The sequence below is a fragment of the Ziziphus jujuba genome, chromosome 9 (genome assembly GCF_031755915.1).
Source record: "Ziziphus jujuba cultivar Dongzao chromosome 9, ASM3175591v1".
Taxonomy (NCBI): domain Eukaryota; kingdom Viridiplantae; phylum Streptophyta; class Magnoliopsida; order Rosales; family Rhamnaceae; genus Ziziphus; species Ziziphus jujuba.
In genome coordinates, this window is record NC_083387.1 from 10,383,519 (window position 1) to 10,405,447 (window position 21,929).

Consider the following 21,929-nt stretch of genomic DNA (forward strand, 5'->3'; position numbering starts at 1 on the left):
GACTTCCATTCAAAATAACAATTACATGACTCTTACCGCTCATTTCATTGATGATGATTGGAAGTTGCATAAGAGAATTTTAAATTTTTGTATTGTGCAAAATCATAAGGGTGAGACAATTGGTAAGGTTATAGAAAATTGTTTGATTGAATGGGGTATTGAAAGGGTTTTCACAATAACGGTTGATAATGCTTCTTCAAATGATGTGGCTGTTAATTTTTTGAAAGAAAAATTAAATTATTGGAAAGGAAATGTTTTGGATGGTGAGTTTTTACATGTTCGTTGTGCTGCACATATTGTAAATTTAATTGTGACATTTGGATTAAAGGAAATCCATGATAGTATTACTGGAATTCGTAATGCTATTAGATATGTTCGATCATCTCCTTCAAGGTTAAACAAATTTAAAGAATGTGTAGAGAAGGAGAAAATTGAATATAAAGAAACCGTGGTTTTGGATGTGTCTACTAGGTGGAATTCCACCTGTTTGATGTTGAACTCGGCTTTGAAGTATCAAAAAGGTTTTGATAGGATGATAGATGCTGATGGACATTATCTTAGATATTTTGAGGAAGATGAAGTAGGAAGGAAGAGAGCCAGACCACCTCTAATTAAAGATTGGGATAGTGCAAGGGTTTTTGTGAAATTTCTTGCTACTTTTTATGAAGTTACCTTAAAGTTTAGTGCCTCTTTGACTGTTACTTCTAATATATGTTTTCATGAATTGAGTTTGATGTATAATGCACTTGTTGAATGGAGTAATAGTCAAAATCATTTGATGGCCGATATGGCAAAGAAAATGTTGATAAAGTTTGACAAATATTGGGGTTCACTTGGAAATGTCAACAAGTTGTTGCTTATTGCCATTGTGCTTGATCCACGATATAAGCTGGAATATGTATCATATCTTTTTGAGGATGCTTATGAAAGTGGTATGGTTGAATCTTTGACTAGGGATGTAAAAGATACTTTAGTTAACCTTTACAACTTCTATAAGGAAATTGATTCTATGAATGGGAGTTCTAAAGTATCAAATTCAAATGATGGTCAATCAATGCAAGCACAACAAAGTGGGATGATGATGGATTCATTGGATGATGGAAGCATAGATGATCGTCGACGTTTGAAAGAATCACAATTTAAAAAAAGAAAAATGGAAAAAAATGAATTGGAAATAAAGAATGAGGTTGATAAATTTTTGTTTGATCCATGTGAGGATGTGGAGAGTGAGAAATTTGATATTTTGGCTTGGTGGAAAAATAATTGGACAAAATATCGAATTTTATCTCAAATTGCAAGAGATGTATACGCCATTCCAGTTTCTACAGTAGCATCCGAATCTGCTTTTAGTACCGGAGGGCGTATTCTTGATGCATTCAGAAGTTCATTGGGTCCAAAAATGGTGGAGGCTTTGATTTGTTCTCAAAATTGGTTGCAATCAAAGCCTATGACGTATGATTATAAAGTTGAAATACCAATAGAAGATGTCGCATATTATGATTCTATTGAATCGGGTAAGAATTTTTTTTATTATTATTATTTGTAATTTTATTTTTATTATCTATTTTAGAGTTTTTAGAATTTTTTAGTAATATTTACAACTTCTTTTAGCTTACTAATTAATCTAATATCATATTTTAATTTGTTTAGGAGCATCTTGGGTTACAAAACAAAGTTTACCTCCACCTAATTGATATATGATTACTTGGTAAGTTTGTTGTTAATTCCAAATCATCAATTATCTTTTACGTTAGATAATATTTTAGTAATACACTTAATGTTTATTGATTGCTAATTCTTTACATTTAATGCTTAATGTTTAATGTTTATTTATAATTTTAATGTTTGTTAAAGGATGAATGGAATTTGGTTTATTGAGGTAGTGAGCTTGTGGTTGCTGCTGGTGGCTTTTCATGCAATGGAGAATGTGGAAGAAAACAATATTTAAACTAATTTTTATTTTTATGGATTATTAGTTTATTTAATTATAAGTTTATTTTAAAATTTTAGATTTCAAATATGGGTTGTATTTTATTTTGTAGCTAATAATGGTTGTAGACTTGTTATATACTTTATTTGTTGATGTATGGTTTATAATTGGGTGGTGGTAGTAGTAGATTTGTATTATAGTTGTATGATTATGTGTTGTATTATTTAATATGTTTGATGCTTAATAATTAACTTATTTGGTATTTTTGTTTAGGTAGATGGATGTATGTTAAAATTATTTAATTTAAAGAATAATTTGAAAAGAATATCTAATTTAAAATATAGATTGATGATTAAAAAAGTCTAAAAAATTTTTTATACAATTTTGGTCCAAAAAATACCAAATTCGAAATATATATATATATACAATTTGGGCCAAGGCCCAACACGAAGCCCAGACCGGCCCAACCCGCAAACCCATCCCAAACCGATCAAGTATGGTCGGTTCGGTTCGGTTCGGTTTTTGTATTGGGTTCCGTTCGGTTCGATTATGTAACCAACCCAAATCGAATTGGTCGGTTAGGTTTAAAAAAACCCCAAAAACCGAACCAATCCGTACCGAGCCCACCCCTAGTTAGGACAATGATAAGAACTTGAACATTCATCTTTTGTTCAAGAAAAAAAAAAATTGAAAAAAGCAATTGGATATCCACATGGGTGATTATCTGCTACATTAACATGCATACGAAGTTGGTAAAACAAATAGCAAGATTGGAAGCCCTTACTAAGTAGATAATATAAACATTTCGGTAAGGATTTGGAAACAAGGGGTCCACTTGTTGTGTCAATTGGTCAAGTTTTTCTACATACCATATATTTGCTCCAAATAATTGTTGGATTCCATTTATAAATAATAACTACGCACTGTTATTTTACAAAACCTCAAGAGGAATCCCAATACCGAATACAAAAGAACTCAAATTGAGTTGTATCCCATTTATACAATCCTCCCTAGTAAAAGTGGAAATCCCTTGGAAAAATTGAAGCTATAAGACAATATTATAAAAAATAAAATAAAATAAAATAAGATAAAAAAAAAACTACAACTTACACACACAACCATGTACAAAATGAAGTCGAGTTCCAAAAATGTCTTTTTCTACTTCTCAATGCCCTGCCGTAGACACTGTATCAAGTCATACCAAGCGGTAGTCCATTTGTTGTAAGCATCTGTGCAAACATGAATCATGAAATTGGCTGCCTCACGCTCGCTCATTTCAGGATGAAATCTCTTGCGAAGATCTCCAATGGGATCGCCTCTGTTGAAGCAAGGAAGTCCACTATCAAGCATTAACAACACCATGTTGATGATTCCATCCATATATCTACGTGCCACAAAGTATCCCTTCACACACAAGCTATGGACACATGAAGCAAAACAAAGAACCCAAAGTTTGATAATTGGACTTGGACTTTTTAGAGAGAGAGAGAGAGAGAGAGAAAGAGAGAGAGAGAGAAGACGCAATAATGAAAGCCATTATACCTCACAAATTGGTACCAGGTATCACTCATCATAACTCCTGAAGTGTCTAATAGTTGTGTCAGTTCATGGCTCAGCTTAATGTGTGCACTTTCAAACCGCATGTTTCCACCTGGGGAAGTTTCCAAGATGAAACCAAAATCTATATGGACAAGTCTCCCCACACTGCATTCACAAGCACATTTAGTATCACTTCTACATTTTCATTACTTTGAGATTTTTGCTTAACATAATATTAAGCGTCTGAACATCGAGATTACCAAAAGATTTTATCTTACTTGCCAACACAATTCAAATATTTGCTTTGCAAATTATTGAAAGTGAAAGGAGGACGTACTTGTCAAATAAAAGATTCCCATTGTGCCGGTCCTTTGGTTGAAGTAAAAGGCTGGCAACTGCATAACCAGCACTACTTATGATGAAATTCTCATGTGCAGCTTCAAAACCAGGAGAGCCGACAGGCCCATAGTCCTGCTGAAAAATCTCATACAGGCCACCATCAGTTATTTCACCCATCTGGCTTCTGCTCCGTGTATGAGGCACAACCTGCAATATAAGAAAGCAATTAAAAGAGAGAAAGTACATACAAATATACGATGACTACTACTCTTACTGGAAAAGGACATTTAGTAGGGAACCTTAGCTCGATCATGTTGCTCATTAAAAGCAAGGGTTTAAGTTTTAAAGTCCCTTGGGACTGGCTGAGAAATTTACCCATTTACATGCAAACATTATCCTTACATTTTAAAGAAAAATGAGATTTCTTAAAGTCAAGAAAATTTCATATTATTTCTAAATTGGTACAACTATCATATATAAATTCAACCCAGCAAAGGGGGCAGAGGGATGGGGAGAAGCCTAATAAAAAAAATCTTGTAAATTTCACACAAATTCTGACTTCCTAAACGTTGCTCTATCAGACATACTTTAGGACATATTCAAAGTCAAATATAATCTTAAAAAATAAATATAAATAAAAAATAAAAAATTAGAAGAAGAAAAGAATCATGAATCGTTTAAAGAAACAACTGAATTGGCATGAAGTTTTGCCGGTCATATGCATAGGATATTGTCAAAAAGCTTTTCGTAAAACAATTTTAAAGCACACACAATCCAACTTCTTTATAATTGTGTCAAGCACAAGCTTTGACCAACATTGCAAGAATGTACGGAAACCACATTCCTACTAGACGAAGCCACAAGATACAAACTCACCTCGATTATGCCTCTTTCTGGGCCAGTCGGGAGTACACCATAGGGATACAAATAAAGATTGATTCCAACTGCTTTGAATATGTCACTAAGAAGAGCAATCACTTCAACTGCAAGAACATCTTGACGACAATTATCTCCAACCTATAATTTAAAGAACTCAGTTAAACCCATGTATGTACAATAATAATACTTAATATCATATTGCCATCGTAATATTTAGAATCAAAGCTTTAAGATCAGAAAATCTGGTCACCCAGCTAAGCTATATGTTGTGTCCATTATCATCTTGTATTTATTGCATTAGATATACAAATATTATCCAAAATGCAATTTAGTACGTATGACATCCCAAACAAGATGATCACAGCTTAACAACAAGAAAAACTGGAAACGGCAAACTTAAATATGGTTACGTATAAACCTGAAATAATTAATATTCAGTACAAATGAAAAGATGTAGTTTAATGGAAGCAAAAAAAAAAAAAATCATAATAATAATAAATAAAAGATGTAGTTTCAAACCTAAAATTCTGGATGTTGTTCAGTAATGATAGAATTTATTGGAGAGTATTTTGATTTATGTAACAAAATAAAATAGAAATGATTTGATTTATTTGAATAAAAAATGGGATACTTTCGGTGGAGAAAGGAAAAATAAATTATGGCTAACTCATTTCTTTTCTTTTTTTCTTTTTTTTGTGTTTAATGTAATTGTTATATGTGTTGTGGAAGCTATAGTTTCCTATTTATACAAGTATAAAGTCGGTTTATTTGCCAACTAAAAACATTCATGAGTATTTTGAAAATCAAGTCAAACTTACACACTTATCTTCATCAATTTCCATGACTTACTTACTAAGTATTTCCATCAATTTCCATGACTTACTTACTGTTTAAGTATTTCCAGAAACAACTATTTATTTATTTTTAATTTCTCTTGAGAAATGTGCAGCATTAATCACAACAAGTAACACTTCAAAGCGAAATTATACGAAATGTTTTGTGTTTGAATTGGGTGTGATTAAGTGGAGTATGTAATTTTTCTTACAATATTACTTGCATTAGTGAGGCAACCTGTGGCCTATTATATTAGTCTGCAATGCATAAAATTTCGTCCAAGCTCTTATTGCCCTTTCGAGCAAAAAGTAGTACAAACCAAAAAATGACGTATTTACCAAATCCAAGGAATTGGCTCTAAACATTATTGCACTTGTGAGCAAAAAGTAGCACAAACCAAAAAATGACGTATTTACCAAATCCAAGGAATTGGCTCTAAACAATATCTAGTAGGGTAATATCATAATATGTGAAAACATAAAGGATTGCCAGGTAAACGCGAGTCATACCACTTTAGAGAGCATTAAAGATGACTTTTAAGATATTTTTAAACAGAAAACATGCTATGAAATTAATGATTTTAACTAATATATTAAACATAGTACCAAGAAGACCCATGAGATATTAGGCTGCATGCTGCTTGTCACCTATTACATGTTTATATCAAGCAATGCAATGTTGAACAGTTCTAGGCACCTCTTAAGTTGATAAAAGTGTCCGGAATCTAGTTTTCTGTGGACAGAACCAAAGTTACTAAGTTCAAATTATGTCTAAGTGGTTGGCTTCCAATTGAGTGAACAATTATAAATACCAAAAGCACATTCCAGACATACCTTCCCAGAGATAGCTTCTTTCCTTGATTCTGGTACACACGTCTCTCCCTGCCATTCAAAACCTTCTTATCAATGAAACGAAATAAACCCAAAAATAAAACAAAAAAAGAAAAATGTACCATGTGAAAAGAAATGCTACTTTATTAACATAATTATGTCAAATTAACGCACTTGTAAATGTCAGGTTAAAATATGGGCAAATAAATCACTTCTTTGAGCTGCTCTAAGCAAATATCCTTCCAGTAACCTATGTACAACAATTTAAGAAGTCATCAGATTGACATATGAAACAGTGACATGCAGTCCACAAAACAATATTAAATGTGTCAGCAACTCAAAAAAGTACATTATATACACACTTAGACACAAGTACATGCAGAATTCAGCACAAACAAATACAGAACCCATATGTATCGTGTATTTTATGTATGAATATCTCAATAAGTGAATACTGAATTCATATATATTGTAAATGTTGAAATATCATTGATCCCAAAATCTTAAGTTCATAGAAAGTGGGCTTTGATTTCATTTATATTTTCTCTAACACTCCTCCTCACATATAGGTCTGCCTCTTTTGGATTTCATTTTGGGTCCTTACATGTTTTTTTTTTAATTTTTTGGATGTAGTTGTTGAGTTTTGAACCCAAGACCTCTTGGATCTTTGACTCTCCTAAAAGCTTAAACTTTTTGAATCAGTGGTAATTCAACATGAAATTAGAGATAGAGATTCAAGAGGTCATAAGTTTAAAACTCAACAACTCCACCCAAAATAAATAAATAAATAAATAAAAAACACATGTAAGAATCCAAAAGAAGCCCAAAAAAGGCGGACCTACATTTGAGGGGAAGTATTAGAGAAAAATATAAATCAAATTAAAGTTCACATTCCATCAGCTTAAGCTTTTGGAATAAGTGGTATTTCAACAGAAATTGCTATGGCACCGAGCATGAGTAGCCAATCTAAGAAATCCGGAAGCTTGGAAAATGAATAAGCTAGTTTGTATCCAAGTAGCAACCCTACATTCATGAATACCTATTGCAAAACAAAAATATCAAATCTTGGGCTAAAAGCATTAGATAAATATTTAACATATGTAAAACTTATCACTTATTTCTTAAAGGTTTTACTTATCTATCACGATGAATCCTAAAACGTACTGGTGGTGAGTATATAAAGTAGTTTAAGTAGTAAAGTTTTTGCTGTTTTCAAGTGAAATGGAGACACAATTGACATGTGCCTGATGAGAAGCATTATTTTTTTTTTCTTTTATGGTATTTATGTTAATATAGGGGAGCGACAGGGATTGAAATTTAATAAGTATCTTAATTTGTTTATACATAGAGAAAACTTATATAGAAGTATATTCCAAAAGAAATGGTTTTATATTTCGAATATTTGGCTTAACATGTCCCTATTTTATATTACATATATATACCAAAATAAATTTTTAATTAGCTTAAAGAAAATGGAAGACGAAATTTATCGCTCATGTTTTCTTTCGTTCTTATATCAATTATATTTCAAAAAAAATCTTTAACTTTTTTTTTTTCAAGAAACAATGTATTTAACTCATATATATATATATATATATATATATAGGGTGAGACTACAGTGGGGACCGCAGCAAAGCCAACGTTTTTTAAAAAAAAAGATTGGCTTTGCTGTTATGTACACAAAGTAAAACCGACGTTTTTTCTTAAAAGCATCAGCTTTGATGTGGGTTCGCATGTGGACGCACCATAGAACTACCCTATGTATATGTATATATAATATAGTCGGTTTCATCAAATGCTTATGAATTTAATATTACGACCTCCTTTATTAAATTTTTGAATGTCTTTAAAGTTAAGATTTAAAAACATATTAATGGTCTAAATAAATTGTGTGATATAATAAAATTTAGGAGAACAAAGTGAATCTATTTGACTTATTTAAACCTTGAAAATAATTATACATTTCAACTTTTGAAGCAATTTAAAAATAAAAAAATGAAGTTATGATGAAAAACCCATCAGATGTCCTGATAAAAGAATTCTCCTAAATATACATAAATTATTTATATATGTATATTTCATGTAATTTATTTTTCTTTAGTTATTATTATTATTATTATTATTTTGGTAATTGTACTCCCTGTAATCTATCTATGTGAATGTTTTATTTTTTATTTTTTTTATTTTTTTGTATTATCTATCTATGTGAATGTTAGGTGGTTAATTCATCAAAATTTAATAATGAATGAAAATATGAAGGCTAGAGAAATCATAAAACAAATGTACAATAAAACGATAATTCTGAACAAAATAGTAATGGCTGAAGCAACTTTAATGGATTCAAAATGTGCCCCAATGGACTATTGGACCTCTGTGGCCTTATTCTGTGTCTTCAGTTTCGCATCCCAAAAGCTTTTAAACCAGCTATAGGTCTTTTTGTTTTTTTTTTTTTTTCAGAAAAATAATATATACATACATATATATATATATATATATGTATGTATGTATATATATTTAATCTATTATTATTATTATTATAATTATTAGTATTTTGGTTTGATATTGAGGATGTGATGATTTGGATCAAATTATTGTCCAAAAAAGTAATACCCTTGACATTGAAATGTCCTATTTTGGAAGTGAAAGATTGGAACTTTGAAATCTTTTCAAAAAAGAAACAATCAACATGGCTTCGCCGCTGCATTGTTTCAATAAAACAAGCATGCTCTATAAATTGGATGTGAATTATAGTAGAGGCAAAATATATTTGAGTAATGGCAAACTCAGTGCGACATCATTATTTAATTAGCCAATTGGTCTCTATAGGTTCAAATTTTCAAAAATTAAATTATTTGGGGTCCATATAATTAAAATTCCAGGATATCTGCTTGTGGAGCTGTCAGATCCCCATACATTTGTAAAAGAGAACTGAAAATCTTTGTCCATCTTGAGACAAATGTCACATGCTTGGTTGTTACATCCCATAACTCGCTTTGTCTATTTCGTTGTGGATTGGAGATCATTTTTTAACTTTTGCTTAGATCGGCCAAAGGTAACCATATTATATTACACTACTTTCATACCAAAGATATGATTATAATACATGATTATAATAATTTAATATATCCCTTTATCTATATCCACACCCGGTTTTAAAACAATTTGTTTGAAATATAGACAATGAATATGAGTTTTAAAATACAAATTTGTTTTATGAACCTTAAATTTGTTCAATTGTATTAAATTTTCTATTTTAAAAACAAATTCAATAGCCATATAAAATAAGAATAATATTAGGGACACCAATTTGTATATCAATTTTTTTTAACCAAAATTTTGCCATTGATAAATAAAATTTGGTGATTATTGCATTATTATTTTTTTTTTGTCAAAGTGATTATGGCATCATTGATAAATGTTTTAAAACTTGTTGTACGATTCCTCAATAATTTAAAATAGAGGGAAACTGAATAAATATATAAAAGTCAGCATCATTCAAACTCATAATTCACAAAACTAGCAATGCCTATCTTTGTAACAAATTACTTGGTTGCACAAAAAACAATATTTTTGAAATTTTAGAAGTGAAGTTAAAATTGTCCACAGAATTGAAGTTGGGCCAAATGAAAGAGACAACATATTGGACCACCACTAAATTATCTTTATGCGTGTAAATGTCATTTTAAATAGAAAATAAAAAATAAAGCCTTTAAGAATCAAATAAAACAAAATGGAAGTGAGAAGAAAAAAGGAAAAGAAAATGTGATGTCCCTTTTCTACATCTGCCTTGTAAAGTTGTAAATAAATAATTAAATTCCAAGCAGTTTACCCTCTGAATGGACGACTGACTTAAAGAGATACACATTCTATTTTTTCTTGTACCATATAAAATGAAAGGAAAAACAGTAGAAAAAGAAGATGCATTAAAAGAAATCACTAAATATTTAGCCATCACCAAAATCCAAGCAGTGCTCCTGGTAGCACAGTAAAATTTTTTGCCAGTTTCACTTTCTATCACTATTTATTACAGTTCAGTACATGTCCATTTTCATGTTTCATCCAATTCAGAATCTACAGGTTTCACACCACAAATCCATGCCAACTAATCTGTCTTTAAAAGGACAATTTCCTCGTGTTGTTGACAGCTGATTAAAAAATAGGACTCTATTTTATGAGCCATTTCCATGGCTATATATAAAATGTGAGTATGTGGAGAAACATTAATTCTAGCTAGGACATTATTAATTATTTCAAGTTAGATTCAACCATTTTATCTTCTTTTTTCCCCCTCACATTTATAAATTGCGAAATTCAAAAGTTAATAATAATATGAAAGAAAAACAAAATGGAAAAAAGGGAACAAACTATACATTACACAAAGTTATCATCATAATTCATCAACTTTTGTCTTTCTTCTTGGCATATAGTAATTTAGATTCTCTCATCATTGTTCTGTAAAAGCTACTTTATTAGTTTCAAACACTTTTTTTCCCTTTTTTTTTTTTCATAAAGCTAATATATATATATATATATATATATGTATATATAAATTTCCAATTCCAAGTACATAAAACTAAAATTACCCCTGAGTCCCTAACTGTATCTGACCGTTTGTTTTGACATCACTACCCCTGGTTTCCATGGTCTTCTTGCTTTTCAGCATGGCATTTGCCTTCCTCCACTTATGGAATTTACCAAAAAGGACCTCCATATCTTCAAGGGTTCTACCCTGTGTTTCCGGTAGCATCGTATAAAAGAACACCCAAGCAACAATTGCAATTCCCGCGAAAAGAAAGAAGGCCCCACCAATCGTCATCGCTTTGTACATCGAGATAAAAGTCATCGCGATGACCCCACTCACCACCCTATTCATTGCCGTTCCCATACTCGTACCCTGAGCGCGTAGCCTCAACGGGAAGATCTCAGAGCTGTAGACCCAGGTAATGGGACCCAGTCCGATGGAGAAGAACGCGACGTAGGCTAACACCATGGCGATGCAAATGGCCACCGCCCACGTGAGCTTCTCGTGCGAGTGATCGATGATCGTGAGGGTCACTCCAAGGGTCGCGAGTGAGAAGATCATACCCGCCACGCTACTTAGAAGCAACGGACGCCGTCCGATCCTATCGAGGAAGAACGTAGCGACCAAGATGAACATGGTCTTGACAAATCCAACGGCCATGGTCGCAAGAAGCTTATCGTTGTTGGATTTGATCCCGACCTTCCCAAAGATTTTGGGACTGTATAAAACGACGGCGTCTATACCCGATGCCTGTTGGAAGAAATGTATACCAACGCCTGCGATTAAGATATGACGAACGGTGGGTGTGGGATGAAGAAGCAATTCCTTCCATACGCCTTCACCGTGACTTTGCTTGTTGACCTGAACGACGTCGTCCGTGCAGTGCTCAGGAATCCCAGCGGCTTCTTTGATGTCGGCTAGTCTAATTTGAGCCTCCTCTTTGGAATCTGAGGTTTTGTCAAGGACTTGCTTGGCGTCGCCCAGCCGACCTTGCATGACGAGCCAACGTGGTGACTCAGGCATGGCTAACACGCCGATGCCTAATATAACTGAAGGAATTGCGCCCACTCCTAACATGAACCGCCATCCCAAGTGCTTTGGTAGCTTTGAGAAAGCGTAGTTTGATACGTAACCAAGTAATATCCCAGAGTTGATGAATACCTATAACAAACCAAAATCACTCAATCACTATTTTAATTTAATTATACGTTGATGTAAGTACATACAATATATATATTTTTTTTTTCCTTTTTAACCACCACGCCAAATAGAATAAAATTTTAATATGTGTATATATATATATATACCTCTGGAAAAGACGTGAGGAAGCCCCGAGACGACGCCGGAGAAATTTCGGCTGTGTATACAGGAGCAATCATGAGGGCATAACCGACGCCGATACCGGCTACGAAGCGGCCGAACATGAGGAATGCGTAATTGGTGGCGAAACCCATGAGAAGAGCTCCGACGAAAAATATGGCACCGGCAAGAACGATGGTATAGCGGCGGCCAATCCAGTCAGAAGTTCTTCCGGCGGCGAAGGACCCGATGAGGGAGTAAAGGTTGAGGATACCCACAAGGATTTCGATTTGGACGTCGCTACATTTGAGTTCATCTTGGATGTAGATAATTGCTCCACTCATTACACCGATATCTGCAATAATTAAATACAAAAAAAAAAAAGAAAAAAAACAAAGCGCCAACAAACTGGTCAATTTAGTCCACTAATGGCATTGCGAAAGATGTTAGTGTCATGGTGAACCACTAGAGTACAGATTACTCACCGTAACCAAGTAAGATGGAAGTCAAAGAAGCTAAAATAGCACAAGCAAACGCAAACTTGTTCCTCTTAGGCTTCTTTGGAGGATCAAAATCAGCTAGTGTCTGGGGTGGGCGGGCGCTGGAAATTCCATTAGTGTCAACTTTCCGGTCAGCCATCTCTGCCGGGAAAGACAAAGACAGAGAGAGAGAGAGAGAGAGAGAGAAGGTATATATATCTCTGGATTGAGGGAGAGGGAGAGAGGGATTTAGATGTCCATGAAAACAGGAAGCGGATGGGTTTTTGGCAGTGCTAGTTGAGCATCGGACTACACTTATATAGAACAACGAAAGGGGCCTACATCCTTGTTTGGACCTTTCACTACTCACCCCACATAATAGCTCCCTCCGTAACTTTTTCTTATTTTTATTATTTTTTTGGTTTCATTTCCATTTTCATTTTCACTGTCCTTTCTTTAGTTAAAAAAAGACTAAAGAAACCATGTAGCGGCTCTACCTATGCACATTAATTAATATTTCAAGTTTTCAATTGCAATTTCGAAGGTCAATATTAATAATGTATGAGTCTGTTTTGCAAGTGAGATTAACCAAAAAAATAAAATAAAATTTAAAAGGGTTCAAATATTATAATTTTTCAAAAGGGATAGTTATATTTTACTTCTCTCAACTATATTAAGTTCTGCACATGTACTCCAAATTCCAACATCCCATATATTATTTTTCTGTTACTTTATTTAATCATGTAAAATTTTTTGGAACAAATTCGATAAAGTTCAACATATGTATTGGTCGAAAAGTAAATTAATAAAACATAATAAAACAGTTTTTAAACATACTGATATGAATTTTTTTAATTCACCAAATTCATCGGTCAATATATTGTGAGGAATTTAAGAGTATAAAAGGCCAAAATTATACACTAGCCTAAAAAAAAAAAAAAAGGCAAAAATTATATAATTATTCTACCAAAAGAAATTTATATAATTAAAGGGAATAATATGTAGCTATCCCTTTTCAAAAATATATCCAAACAACATTTGAAAGTAATTAAATATATATGAAAAGGGAATAAAGTGGCCGGTTAGATCCTGATAAAATAATAAAAATAATGAAATAAAATAATAAGAATAGTTTATAAATAGCTAAACCATGCAAGTTATGCAGCCACACAAAGTCTGATAATGTGGTCGCCAGCAAGCAATCCTAACAGGAAAACAGAAAGATAATTGATGCAAATTGGCCTTGTGGCCCTTTGAAAATGACTAAATATTACACTGTTTTTGGCTCAATCACTGTTCAACATCGTTTGTCTTTGCATGGCTTTTTTCTTCACGTTTCCTTTACCAGACATTACTTTCACTGTTTTATTACCACTAGTAATTCAGTAAATAATTAAAACCCAACTAATTAATAATTTGCAGACAGATTCTGAGCACCATCATGTCATCTATGTGGTTTTGTGTATAATTGGGTTAATCATTAATTGAGTGACAAAGTTGTAAATTTTTCTGTACAACACATGACATTATGGGTTTTCACTTTGAATTTGATTCTTCAAGGGTTAATTTGAAATTAATTGCTATATTATATTTTCTTCTTTTATTTTACTTTAGATTCCACCTAAACCTGGTTATTATGTGGGAAATATTAATATTGGAAATAAGCACTCGGAGGGGTCAATTAATAAATAAAACAATGTTTTAGTTTCTAACTACAATTATTTTCCAGGTCTACGTCATTACCTTCCACACAATCAATCGAAGAGAATCATGTGTGCTGATAGGTTAATACATGAGATGCCCAATCTGGACCGCATCTTATATATATCCACACATTTCTTTGTTACTTTTACTTTTCTGGAAGAACTAGCTAAAACAATTCTTTTTTTTTTTTTAAATTAATCATCATATGTATGCATTTTGCAATAATATACATAATTTAGAGAAAAGATTTGTAACCTGAAATTTTGATGGTCTAAATGACAACCCTGCTTTAAACAAAAAAAATATATATATATAATAATAATAAAATAAATAAATAAATGAATAAAATAAAAAAGACAACCCTGCTTTCCCTGCCCCTAGAACAGAGCCGGTCAGTCATGGAAAAGAAGAAAGGTCAATAGTTGAAGTTGTCGAGGACGATAATTATTTTAGGACACGTAATTTTCACTTGCAACTTTCTATATTTTTTTTAAATTTTTTTAATTTATTTAATTTTTCATATACGATTACCCTATTCTCCTTGTATATTTTAAGATGGCAATTAATATTCTGGACCAACCGCAATTAAGAACATATACATGCATCAAGGTGGTAGAAATTCAAAGCTAAGACCTCTCTCCGTGGTCAAAAATAATAATAATAATAATAATACCTCTCCCAAGTTTTTATTATTATTATTGTTATTACTTTTTATTTATAAAAAAAAAATCCTCTTTTCATATTGTTTGCAATGGGATAGAAACTAATTAATTAATATGAACTGGAGCTAATAACTAAAGTACTATATATATAATTTTTACTATTTATTATTAATGGTAATGATCACGGTGGACTACTGACATAACAATTATTAATTTTTTTATTTTTAATTATGTATTAATTTTTTATTTTAAAATTTTAATTTGAAAATTAAAATTTTTTATTTAAATTATCAAATAATATATGAGTTTCATTTATAATAGTAACCAATAATGACAAATAATATTTACATATATAGAGCAATTAATTATAAATTTTAAATTAATGAGGCTAAATTAGCTATAATCCTAAATTAATACGGCTAATTGGACTTGTGGAAGGATACGAAGACAGAAATATAAAATTTCTTAAATCAGCAATACTATAAGTCTAGTTCATTCATGCATGTATATATAATTTTGGCAATATATGTTTTTACTATAAGAAAAAATATAAATGCAAACGCTTAATTGCTTCTTTGCCATATATATTTTATTTGCAAAGAATAGTAGGTATATCGTCACATCACATTTCAATATTATTAGAGCATCATATATTCTATCATACCTAGAATATCGATTCAGAGACAAACTTGTAGAATAATTTACTAATATTACTCGAATTCAATGGCCGCTTTCAACGTTTTGAGAGAGAAAAAATATATTAATGTACCCATTCATCTTAATAATTGAGTATTGACTATTATTTATCCAAGTATTTATATATAGTTTATGCAAAGAAAAATAATAATAATTATTATTATATATAGCTCGGAAAGTAAGTAGAATGGTAGCCCCCCTAATAATTAATATTTACTGAAAAGTGAAACTATGCTGCATTTAGTTTGGTAAAATTAATGACCATCTCTGATTGAAACAATGTTTGGCTTATATAAGTTATATGCTTCTCTTTAAGCTCAATTCAATTAATGATATTGTCTAAAGTAATTACCTCCTAAAGATTAAAGGTAGTTGTAACTAGTATTTTCTAGATTTTTTTTTAAATTACGATTTTTTATTTTGCGTAAACTCTATGTAGAGGAATAAATTAATAAAAGAAAATTTCATGACGGGTTTGGGACCATTGGGTTAATCAAAGTTTTAGACCCTAAAATAAAAGGTAGAATCACTTTTCGTTTTCTTAAGCATTTCTTACTAAGTAATAATGGATGGGCTGAATAACCAAACTAAGACTCAAATTGGACGAAAAAAAATAATTGAAGAATATATATATATATATATATATATATATATATCTCTATTATAATATATATATGTATTTTCTTTTTTCTCTTTTTCGGTTAATTTTGGATTTTTAACTAGATGGTAAAGGAGCAGAGAAAGGAAGGTCTGAAATGATGAAATAGGAAGAACCAAAGAGGAGCTTGGTCTAGGCTTGATTTGGAAATTAATAAACTATAGGAGGACCACGTCTAATGAAAATTAACTCTTTTTTTTTTTTTTTTTTCTCCCTCTGTTTGGCATTCGATCAAAACTTTGAAAATAAAATAAAATAGTAATGCCGGAAAAGAAGGAGAGTTCAAAAGAAATATTTAAGAGACATGGAAGTTCAAAATAGATCAATACATATATAAATAGCATTTTTCTTTTTATATATTTATATATTATATAGAAAGGGGACAGGGGATCAAAATATAAAAAAGTTACTTTATTGGTAAACTTTGCTTATAATTTATTCGATCGAGTATCACATGCACGCTAGCTTTCTGATAAATTAAGGCTTAACTATTTTTTATAAACATTAAAAGAAAATCTAAAACACCAATAATCAATAATGCTTCAATTTAAATAAATCTTATTGGATTGTTTTTAGAAAAAAAAAATTAACTAGCCAGAAATCAAAATTACTTCAACAGATTCAAATAATCAGCCATTGGTTTTACCATTCACAATTCGATATTGCTTATGTTGGTAGTTATAAATAAATGTCAACTAATTATATATTAATATATATATATATATATATATATTTCCAATATTTAGCAAAAAAAATTAGCTGTACTCATGCTTCTGCCAAGGAAAACAAGAAAATTGCAGAGTCCCAAAAATAACAACAACAAAGAATTAAAATAAAAGATTATGCAGATTGCAGAGTTACACAAAATTTGAGAATATGTATTTTTGCGTATAAAATTATTTTTCATATTTTCTCATTTTTCATATTTTCTATTCTACTTTCTTTTTCGGCTTTTATTTTTATTTTTATTTTTTGAGTCAATAGGCAAGTCAACCAGAGACATGGATACAAAATGGGATGAAATTTATTCAAAAAAGTTTTTGATTTCTTTGATTTGCCCAAATGTGTGTGAAAGTTCAGCGTTCAGACTACCACATTGGGTCAACATTGATGGGCTGATCTATCAACATCTAGGACTGGCCCACTTTGAGCTTTTCATATCATGTTAAGATACACTTTGCCCCTTCTCGTCGCAACTTGCTCACCTTCACTTCAATTATGTTAATATATATAATAGTTTTTATCTTTTTTCTTTTTAATAGTTTATGACATTTTTATCATGAAAAAGTTCATATAACAACTATAAAATACAGCTGGGTCAAAGATTCATATAACAACTATTTTGAACAAAATGTTTCTTTTTGAATGGGTATTTAAACAAAATGTTAATGTTTTCTCTAATTTGGAAAAGTTACGGTATTTTTTTTTTTTTTCAAAAAAGGATAGTATAAGGTATTAAGTGCCAAGAATTTCGTATAACAAAACAAAATAAATAGAATTAACCATTTCTTTAAGCAAATATCTTTTTCTTGAGTGATTTTAAAGTGGATATCTAGTTACCACTATAATTAATTGTCCCTCAAAGAGTCGAAGATGTTTGTATTTCGATATTTTTATTATTTCTAACTAGCTTTTAAGTGGGGAAAAAAGAAACCCGAGTTTGAACCAATACAAATGTTTAAATTAAAAAATAACTCTAATAACAATAAATAAATCTCTCAAAGTCCATAAATAAGATATCATTAAGCTTAAATTTAAAATCTATGCACTCACTCGCAATCCAAAGTCTGACTTTAAATTTGTCATATTTTCTATCGCCTAGCTTCTTCCAATTGCAAAGTATTTAAAAATTGAAAAAAAACAAGCTTAATCAGAAACATTAATTATAGGACAACAGCTCTACGCAGGCAACACAAATAATTGGCTTTTTTATACAAAAATTTTATTGTTTATGCATGCAAACTCATGTGTGTTTCACCAGAAAACAACCAAATTACATATTTCGATTGGCACGCCTAAAATTAAATTAATCTTAAGTTTGATTCATATAATTAAGCATTTAGTATAATAATTCGTACCTAAATTTTACAACAGCACCAATTAAGTGTATACCACGTGTTGACATGCACGTACCCTTAATTGACCCATTTGATCACCCACATAATATATATATATATGAAGATGAAGATGATGATCAACCTAACTTTCGAAAAGATAACAAAAAAAAATTCAGATGAGAACAAGTTGCTGACTTATTGGATTCTACAAACTTGACTAAGAAATTAGCCAAGCTTTTCAAAGATATCATCTATTCAATAAATTAAACTTAGAAAATTTCAGTTTTTTCTTAGGGAATTGTAAACTAAAGTGCACCGTTTGACTTGTTTGAGTAATCAAATTGACCCCAAGAGAGAGAGTTGGTATTGGACAGATTGGCTATTCTTATTATTGTAACTTGCAAGTTAGATGCCTTAAAGAGAACGTTACCAAAATTCTATAACGAAGACAAAATTTTATTTTATCAATTTAAAATTATGTATATAATCATTTTTACATCAAGATTTTATTAAAATACGGAAAGATAAACGTTAATCTGTATTTTATAAAATTTTAATTAGTACTTTATAACATCCAGATATCATGATTGAACCAGAAATTTAATTATTTAGTTCCTAGTTAGCAAGTTAGACAGCTACCTTTTTTTTTAAAAATTAAATTTTCTGTCGGTAGATTGATTCTGTGATTCTTTCTAGTATTATTTAATCAATTATTTTTATTACATTCTTGATCAAGATCTTTTCCCTCACGAAACAGATTCATTGGATTCAAAGCTATTACACTGCCTTTACGTCAGAATTTAGATATTTATTGTGATATAAGATTATCGGTAATATATAGATATATATATATATATATATATATTACATCAAAAAGGAACATGCTGAGAAGTACATGATCAGAGATCACTTTAACAACCTTTTCCTTTTTTCTGATTTGTGTATTTTGTGGTATGTTACATTTTTAATTATTAATTCGGCTTCCAAAAATTTTTATTTTTATTTTTTATATTTCTTTTAACATACTATTTTTTATTATTGGTTGCATTGTTTAATATCTTAGTTAATTATGTGTTTCTTATCCTTGTTCCACTTTATAATTTATTTTTATTGGTAATGTTAATTATTTTATATTTTAACCAGCTGATATGGAACGTTATTTAGTGTTAGGACAAGTTCACCATTAGATATCTCGTATACATATATGAGGGGGGAAAAGTAGCAAAAGGGTTTATACCCACAAAAAGAAAAAAGAAAGTTAATTAGCAAAATTTAAAGGTTTTACTTCGGAGAGTAATATTGCAGAAACGACAATATAAAAAAAGAAAAAATCCATTTGCTTTATAGGGTAATATATATAATAAAATATGCTTCCTTGTCTAGTAGTCCGAACTCCAAAAATTTTGATCTCCAATTAAGAAAAAAGGAGACAATGTTGTTTAACTCTAGATTGCATATATTGTACCTATCATACATAATTCATTAATTATCCCAGTTTTTATTTTATTTTCACTCTTTTTTTTTTTTTTTTTTCCCCGTGTAGTTGCAAACTCAAGAATTAAAAGCAAATTTTCAAAATCATGTGGTGATAATTATTACATAAAGGGGTTAAGTGATTGTATAGAGGCATAGTTGGTTAAATACGGAACCACAATATATATATATATATATATATGAATTATTTTATTTATTTAGAAATATGATGAAATTTTCAGTTTTTTTAATTATGAGAAAAATTTTCAGTTAAAAATATGTAAATGGGAAGTTAACAAATTATATAATACATTATAAATTAATAATATGGATGTTAAATAAATATTAAAATCATTGTTTTTAACATATATGATAAAAAAAAATTATTAGTAACATATTTTACTAATTTAATCTATTAAAAAATTATGAACGATAAATAATTAAAATAGCAAAACAAAAATTTTTTTTCTATATATTTTTTATATTGTAGCAAAGGTGAAAAAATAATGGAATAATTATATATATATATATATATATATCAATTATATTTAAAAAGAAATGTGGTTTCTTCATTTCTACAACACTACAATATGTCTAATATATTTAATATGTGTTTTAAACTTTTTACTTTCAAGATATTCTTTTGTTTTTGCTAAAAACAAAACGATGCCTTATAATTGTATCATAGGTATTAGGCTGTAGTCCTATACTATGCAGTATTGCAATGTGAGACCATTTGAAACAATAATGAGGTTTGTCAAATTCGAACCTCAACTTCTAGATCCACAGATATGAAGGCTGAGTGGTTTCTTTATGCTCAGCTACAACCCTTAATAGTATTTTAAGACATTTTAAGGAAAATAAATTTTTACTTTTAATAAAATGCATTTTTTTTCCTTTACAATTGAAACCATATATGATATGGAAAATGCATATTAATGTATTATTCATAAATTAACTATTTGGGAATAAAAATCCTGATTCGTTTATTGTATTATAAATATGACATTTAAATTTAAAATCACCATATACTAAAATAAATATATTTTACCATTAGACTATCAATTAAAATATCATATTAAAATGGAGATTTCTGTCATTAGTTATATCTAATTTGTATGGATATAATATTATTTTATTTTAACAAGTAGTTTGCTTTTTAAAAAAAAAAATTATTAATATTTTTTTAAATAATGTACTATCCTATCATTGGCATTGGCGATAGAGATGGAAAGAGGAATAAAAAAATAAAAATAAAAAAGTTCCCAAGTATTAAAACTGCTGAAAAAAGCGATGGTATGAAATAATATGATCATGATTCATGAATACCAGCCTGGTTGGAATATGTTAGGCCAACGGGAGATTGAACGAGAAATATTAAAAATTTAATCCCATTTTACAGAAGGACAGCAATTTATTGATTGTGGGATCGAGTTAGATACAGATCATACTAGAATGGAGTTAGATACACATGCTAGAGTTTAGTGGGCAAGTGGCTCTTTAATTAATTTTATGATCATTAATATGCAAAATTAATGCGTTTGATCCTCAAAATATTTTACTTTAGTTTTCAGATATTGGAGCTTTAGTATGTATGCAAGTAGTACGATGTATCTTTGGTCAAAACTACCAAGAAATGACGCTTAATCATGTCATTGCTTTAAAAAAAAAAAAAAAAAAAACTAAAAAAAAAAAAATTCCCATCCCTTTCTAATTTTTATAGATTTCGTACTTTATTGCTCCCTTTAACCATACAAGCATACAAAACTCCAATTTTTATATTAGTAATCTATAAATATTAAAGTATCTATTAAATTTATTTATTAATTAATAAGTATTAAAATATTTATGGTTACAATATTTATCTAATTTAAAATTCGAATTGAAAAGTGTAAAAATTTAAAAAGAACTGATTCTTTGTGATTTAATTTTTTTAGAATAAGTTTATGCAAATCAATTTTTATATTGTTATATTTGCTAAAAAGTAAACAAATTAAAATTTGTAAGCAATTAAATTTAATATTATAT

At 30.0% G+C, this 21,929-nt stretch overlaps 2 protein-coding genes across 2 annotated transcripts; both read right to left on the minus strand.

Moving 5' to 3' along the window:
* Positions 1-2,952: 2,952 nt before the first annotated feature.
* Positions 2,953-5,529, minus strand: LOC107426826 (phosphatidylinositol 4-kinase alpha 2). The gene is made up of 5 exons (XM_048480972.2): positions 5,506-5,529; positions 4,685-4,825; positions 3,807-4,015; positions 3,473-3,634; positions 2,953-3,347 (listed from the first exon to the last, which is right to left on the minus strand). Exons 1-5 carry the CDS (start codon positions 5,527-5,529, stop codon positions 3,089-3,091), a joined length of 795 nt encoding a protein of 264 aa, XP_048336929.2. The 3' UTR covers positions 2,953-3,088.
* Positions 5,530-10,697: 5,168 nt separating this feature from the next.
* LOC107426827 (putative polyol transporter 2) lies at positions 10,698-12,950 on the minus strand. The gene is made up of 3 exons (XM_016037124.4): positions 12,658-12,950; positions 12,181-12,527; positions 10,698-12,034 (listed from the first exon to the last, which is right to left on the minus strand). The coding sequence occupies exons 1-3, from the start codon at positions 12,809-12,811 to the stop codon at positions 10,931-10,933; spliced, it is 1,605 nt and encodes a 534-aa protein (XP_015892610.1). The 5' UTR covers positions 12,812-12,950; the 3' UTR covers positions 10,698-10,930.
* Positions 12,951-21,929: the final 8,979 nt, after the last annotated feature.

Excerpts from the sequence above, each read along its gene's own strand:
- LOC107426826 (XM_048480972.2), bottom strand. The coding sequence starts at position 5,529 with ATGGAAATTGATGAAGATAAGTGT. Across the intron at positions 4,016-4,684 it reads CAGAAAGAGGCATAATCGAG|GTTGTGCCTCATACACGGAG; the intron begins GTGAGTTTGTAT and ends CTTATATTGCAG. Across the intron at positions 3,348-3,472 it reads ACCTGGTACCAATTTGTGAG|CTTGTGTGTGAAGGGATACT; the intron begins GTATAATGGCTT and ends ATGTGTCCATAG.
- LOC107426827 (XM_016037124.4), bottom strand. The coding sequence starts at position 12,811 with ATGGCTGACCGGAAAGTTGACACTAATGGAATTTCCAGCGCCCGCCCA. Across the intron at positions 12,528-12,657 it reads TTCCATCTTACTTGGTTACG|ATATCGGTGTAATGAGTGGA; the intron begins GTGAGTAATCTG and ends TAATTATTGCAG. Across the intron at positions 12,035-12,180 it reads TCCTCACGTCTTTTCCAGAG|GTATTCATCAACTCTGGGAT; the intron begins GTATATATATAT and ends GGTTTGTTATAG.